We start from the raw sequence: 6518 nt of genomic DNA on the forward strand, positions 1-6518 counted from the left end.
TCTGATCAAATTAAGCACATGATTATGGAACATGTTAATTAATTATAGCGTAAAACATACAGAGAGACAATAATATTTCATGATTCTTGATATCTGTGCTTTTTCTTCCCGAGATCGGAACTGCATGGGAGGAAATCAATATGACAGAAAATTAGCAGGGAGGGAGAGAAAAAAAGTTTGGGCCATGCATTTCGTCTTTAGCTAGCTCATGAGGTACCGATCTGTTACAAAACGAAAAGAGACGAAAATCATGAAAGCTGGATAGAATTAGGATCGAAGGCAAGAGTTGTACGTGGGGACAAGAGGTAGTACTGCATGCGCTGTCGATCATCTCTGTCTCTAGCTAGCTAGCCTGTAAGCATTGATGGTTTTTGGCAAGCCTTACAAGGAGCTGGATCGGAAGTCGATCATCCTTGCATATACCTTCCTATCTAGGCAACCCTTCAAATTACTGCCCATTCATCATCATCCTAGCATATAAATCATCTCATCGTATCTCATCATCATTATAAATATTAAAGACTTAAAAAGAAAAAAAAAGGAGAGAGAGAAGAAGATCGATCGAGAAGAAGGTGAGACTCATGCATGGGCTGGCCACCACAGAGGAGGAGGCTGCTCCCTTAACTGCATGCTGGCCACCATTTGGGTGATTACTAACATGACTAGCTAGTATATATATGTACTAGCTAGTCATGATAAGGCTAAAAATTAATGATGTTGGTCACATATATATTAATCATATATATGAGTACTTACTTCTTATATATGGATTAATATAATATTATAAATTAATTATTACCCGAAATGAATTTACATTTATTCATCCACAAATATTAGATCATGCATGGGGCCAGCTTGATTGCCATTCAACTTGCACACCATGGAGCTAGATCAAACATGTGAATACAATTATTCTTACGTACATGACACCAAAAAATCTCGACCCAAATCGTCTCTCTATGCAGATCTCTCTCTAGTGGTCCCAGCTTCTTGATGCTGCATGCAGCAGACAGTACTGATACATCCAGTAACTTCAAGAAACTCATCTTGAAGTCAAGCTGATGATCATAGCTCATGTATGCATACGGCGGCTGATGTACGTACGTATAATTTCTTTGATCATAGATAGAAATTTTTGAGAAATCTAACGGACTATATCAAGTATTATGTTTATGATTAAAGTATTTCTCTTCGTTATATCTTTAAAATCTGATGTTTTTCACTTATATATATATATATATATATATATATATATATTTATATATCAGTCAAAAAGTGAGCACGCGTAGATTTAATGGGCTAGCTTCTGATAAATGATATCATTGTGAGGAGATTATAAAGGCATATATATGTTATAGGGCATCAAGCTATGCATTTGATCATCGATCTCCAAGAAAATATATATTAATGAAAAATTCTAGACATGATAAGCTCCACAACCATACACACGATCACTTAAAAATATGTGATTTTAATTTTTTACCCTTATATTTCATATTTCATATATTTTTAAGTAGCGTGTAGAATATAGAATTTCTGTATAACACGTCTCTATATTAATTTTGAATTTAATTATCGCTGCTTATATATGATATGTATTGAAACTGTTTTGAGAGGCCAGTGAAATAATATTACTGCAATGGTACTGCAGATATAAGGTGGTATTGTCGTAAGTATTAATTATGAGTTGTAGCATTCTACACCTCCTTTTGTTGTCTTTTCTGGAAAATTGTTTTGTTTGGGTGACATGAAGTTATCACGTGAATAACTTTCAGACCTCTGATGATCTCTTCTTCCTGATCTTTTTCTCCTTAAATATTATCAAGTTATAAGATCGATCGTCACCATATATGCCATTTGATCCGTCCCTTTTAGTTCTGTTATTCTTTAGCCTATCCTATGTTGTCCATCTTTACTGGACAACAACAACAGCGGCCATAATAAATCTCTCTCTCTCTCTCTCTCTCTGATCTCGATCTCGGTCTCCATGACTCCAGCCTATCTGAACCTACCATCCTCTCTTTGCCCTCTTGCAGAGCAAAGAGAAGAGGATCAACACCTGAAACTCTTTATACCTTCTAATTATCAAGCTTCATCTTCTCTTTCATGTCATACCTTTTTTGACGGGAACAGAGATGAAAGGGGGATCAGTGTATTTGAAGGGTCACAACAACATGATCATCATGAAAAGGCAAGCGTGTTAGCTTCGTTTGATTATAAAATTTCACCACTTTAATTTGAATTTAGTCACTAGCTATTTTCTTTCGATCTTATTCCTTGATCATCATTTATTTGCTCATATTTTATTAAGAAGTCAAGAGAATATCCTAGTACTTCTTCTCAAATACAAACGGAAAAGGAATATATATCTACGTTTATATATACACATATGTATATTTCTAGGGCTCCGAACATTAATTATTCGTGTAGAACTAGTACCTACTGATGGAAAGGAAGAAGATAATAGTGGCTTCCATGGATATGTTTTTCATAGTTTTCTTGGATCTCTAATCACTATACCCTTAATCTTAGTACAGCAGATGAATTAGCTAGTTTAGTACTCTCTGACTTGATTTCTTGTTAATATTTCTAGATAATAATTAAGTACTTGGTGATTACGTTTTTGTTGATGATCCGGTACTTGTTTTCTTGCATTCTCTCTTGATCTAATTCTTTGATCTCTTAATAATTTCTCGATCACAGGCTCATCAGTTCATAGGCTCATCATCACGTGATCATCCTCAGGCATTTCCGTTTCCTTCCTTTCAGTCGACTGTGGATCAAGAAGATAGTAAAAATCCAGATAAATTATCCTTATCATGTCAAAGAGATCAGGAAGCTGGCCGAGATCATGGAAGTAAAAATGCCGTCATTAATGGACCTGTACAGTGGATGTCCTCAAAGATGAGGTTTATGCAAAAAATGGTGGACCCAAATTTTCCAGCTACAAATAGGCCTGTGAGAAGCACGAAGAAGTTGCAAAATAATCAGCAGCAGCAGCATGGCATTTTCGAAATGAGTTCATCAGTACTTCACAACAGCAACAACGTCAACGCTGCTGCTAGGGTTTGCGCCGACTGCAGCACGACCACCACCCCTCTTTGGAGGAGTGGCCCTCGAGGTCCTAAGGTTATTTTCCTAATTCCCATAAATCTATTAATCTTCCCACAAATGAACTGTCTCAGCTCTTGTGATCATGTATGTATAATTCATTGCAAAAGTAAGTACAGAAATGGATATATCTTAGCATTAGTACTCTTGGAAGTTTCTTAAAATCCAAACTGCTGTTGGTGCAGTCACTTTGCAATGCATGTGGAATTCGGCAGAGGAAGGCAAGAAGAGCCATTGCAGAAGCTTCAGCGGCTGCTGCAAATCATGGCTTAGTAGTTGCCACCGACAATAATATCTCATCTTCAGTGAAGAGTAGTAGTAGTAGTACAAACAGTACTACAAAGGTGCAAAACAAGGAAAAGAAATTGCGTACAAGCTGCCATTTTGCACAATACAAGAATAAGTACTGCAAACTCAGGACTACCGACGACTCTAATATTTTTCATGATCATGATGATCACAATATCATCATCGAGAGGCCGACGTCGAAGCAGCTTTCTTTCAAGGATTTCGCTCTGAGTTTGAGAAACAATCCAGCTTTTGAACGAGTGTTCCCAAAGGACGAGACAGAAGCAGCAATCTTGCTAATGGAATTATCTTGTGGCCTTGTTCACAGCTAATTTAATTACTTAATAATTTATTCTTCATCTTTTAGGAATTAATTAATTAGTTTAGTTTCTGTCATTATGTGAGATCATAGAGATTATAATATCTTTAATTTGAGTATGCTGTTAATTAATTACGTACCATAAATCATGTGGGTTTGCTGCATGCATAAGTACCACTTATCTTAGTATCAATATATAATAGTTAAATTGGGCTTGTTTAGATAGTGAGATGAGTTGATTTTATGTGAGTTAAATAAAATATTATTAAAATATTATTATTATTTTGAGATTTGAAAATGTCGAATTTTTTATTATATTTTGTATGAGAATTTGGAAAAGCTGTAATGATGAGATGAGATAAGTTGAGAGTGTTTCTGTATCCAAAGGAGACCTAATAAGGAGATCAACTTATATATATTTTTAAAGTTTTTCAGCCCCATCATGCATGATTCACTTATTACATCTAAAAGATCCAGTTTCATAATAATTAATTACTTTAAATTCCATGCATATTAATATTAATTATATATATATGGCCTCATGGATTGAGATCGAACATTATAAATTTATTAGATTTTTATGTGTAAGGTTCATGTATATATACTTGGAATTTCTTCACTCCAATGCCCATTATTAATTATGCTAATTCTAGCTATATATATATATATATATATATTCACGTGAAGAGAGTAGAAATCGATCTGTACGAGTGGTCCATGTGAAGTTGAGGGCCAATTCTGATTGGATCGACTGGTGTACGTACAGTCTTAAACGATATTGTAGATCAATATTGAGTATTTTTTTTTTTTTTTTGGTTGGGTGTGTTTGGGGTCTTGGAAAATACTGGATTCAAGTGCTAGCTAGCATGCGCAATCCATGTGATCAGATTATAATCATGATCATGAGGCCGAACTAGAGATATTAAGTAAATCTCCCATGCAGCTCGATCAACCCATGGAAAAAACCACATGAGTACCCTTCATATTATTCAAAGTTCGAGTGATCATATATGCATGCATATATATGTATATATATATATATATATATATATATATATATATATATATATATATATACATATATATATATATATATATATATATATGCACGGCCGCGCGCGGCCAATAAAGAAGAAAAGCATGAATTAATTAATAACAAGAACAAACACATGAAACCTCTTCTTTCTGATACCGTAGCTGATATATTGTGTATTTTTCAGCCAATTTTCTTTCTTTTTGAAAAACAAAGTTCCTTAATTTAGTCAGCCATATTAGAAAATTAGAGCTTGATGATCAATAGCTTAGTCGCCAGCTATATATATATATATATATATATATATATATATATATATTTATAGCTAATTGATCTTCGTGAAGGCAGGATTAATAGTGGGATTAAATAAGATATTTTGTTAATGTCAAGCCGTACGTAGATATTAGCTCATGTAATATTAATGTCAACTAGATAGATAGTAAAAATAAATAAATAAATAAATAAAATTTGCAATAGCTAGGTGGTCATGACCCATATTGTGTGTGTATATGTGTGTGTATATATATATATATATATATATATATATATGAGAGTTGCAATTACAAATCAATACCAAAAAAGTAATGCTAATTATATATTCTTAATTTATACCACTCAATTTATTCTTTACGTGGCATTATAATATGGTGACACGTCACTTACTAAAAAGTTTTAAAAAATTAAGAGAAATAGCATGTAAGATTACTAGTACCAAAACGACCATAATGCGCGCGTACGTAGTACTATATTATATAAAAGAACATAAACATCATGACGTTAACCACCTTTATTTTTTTTCTAAGCATTGACGTTAACCAGTTATATGTTGCCAATACGGAGACATTGCAATTAATAATTAAATACATGAGTTCGATACATGAATCTACATATATATATATATATATATATATATATATATATATATATTAGAGATTGACCACAACCACGTTATCTATTTATTTTATTTTATTTTTTTCACTTCTCAAGAACTTCGAATGTGGAAAAATTGAATGCAAGTCCTTCACGTAATCACGATGGTACCAAAAAATTGTGATTTCGTCCTAAAACATTTCTTTGAATGAAAAAAAATCATTTCAAGGTCATTCTAGTCACAGTGTCCCGAAAATTATTTTAAGACTAAAATATTAATTCCGTCTTAAAAAATATCTTTTAAGACGAACTTGAGCAAAACTGTTCGATCACGTTCCAATGGAATATCTTTTTTGGGACGATTGATTTTCGTCCCAGAATCACGTTCGAACAGTACAAACTTGATGTTCGAACTCCAAATATGTTCGAATGTGTCATTCGTGAGTGGTTGATTGATACCATCTATTCGACCAAATAAGCATGAAAAAACGTTCGAATAAACGATTTGAAGGTCGAACGGTAAAATATGTTTGAACGTATTGAGTAAGACATAGTTTTACTTATTTTGTTCGAACGGTTTTTGGTCGTTCAAACGGTAACTATTTTATTTTATCTAATAATGAAAAACCAAATAGATATACATAATATTTTAAAAAAATATATTACAATTTGTTCAATACCCATAAAAGTAGTCTGATAAGTATGAACTAAATAAATAAAACAGTAGTATTAGTGTTCTTCATACAAAAATAGATCCCAAAATCTTTACGTATAATGTAAATTAGTTGCAGCTTAGAGGCCTGACCTATTGCATAAGCATCTACATTTGGAGTTGTACCTCTCTCCTGAACTCTTGTTGTTGTTCTTGTTGTTTCATGTACATCTCCATGTTTGCTT

At 33.1% G+C, this 6518-nt stretch overlaps 1 protein-coding gene across 1 annotated transcript; it reads left to right on the forward strand.

The window, feature by feature from the left end:
- Positions 1–1815: 1815 nt before the first annotated feature.
- LOC121243346 (putative GATA transcription factor 22) lies at positions 1816–3939 on the forward strand. Its single transcript, XM_041141458.1, has 3 exons — positions 1816–2191; positions 2704–3129; positions 3297–3939. The coding sequence occupies exons 1-3, from the start codon at positions 1988–1990 to the stop codon at positions 3729–3731; spliced, it is 1065 nt and encodes a 354-aa protein (XP_040997392.1). The 5' UTR covers positions 1816–1987; the 3' UTR covers positions 3732–3939.
- The last annotated feature ends 2579 nt before the right edge of the window (positions 3940–6518 follow it).

The sequence above is a fragment of the Juglans microcarpa x Juglans regia genome, chromosome 8D (genome assembly GCF_004785595.1).
Source record: "Juglans microcarpa x Juglans regia isolate MS1-56 chromosome 8D, Jm3101_v1.0, whole genome shotgun sequence".
NCBI classification, from domain to species: Eukaryota; Viridiplantae; Streptophyta; class Magnoliopsida; order Fagales; family Juglandaceae; genus Juglans; species Juglans microcarpa x Juglans regia.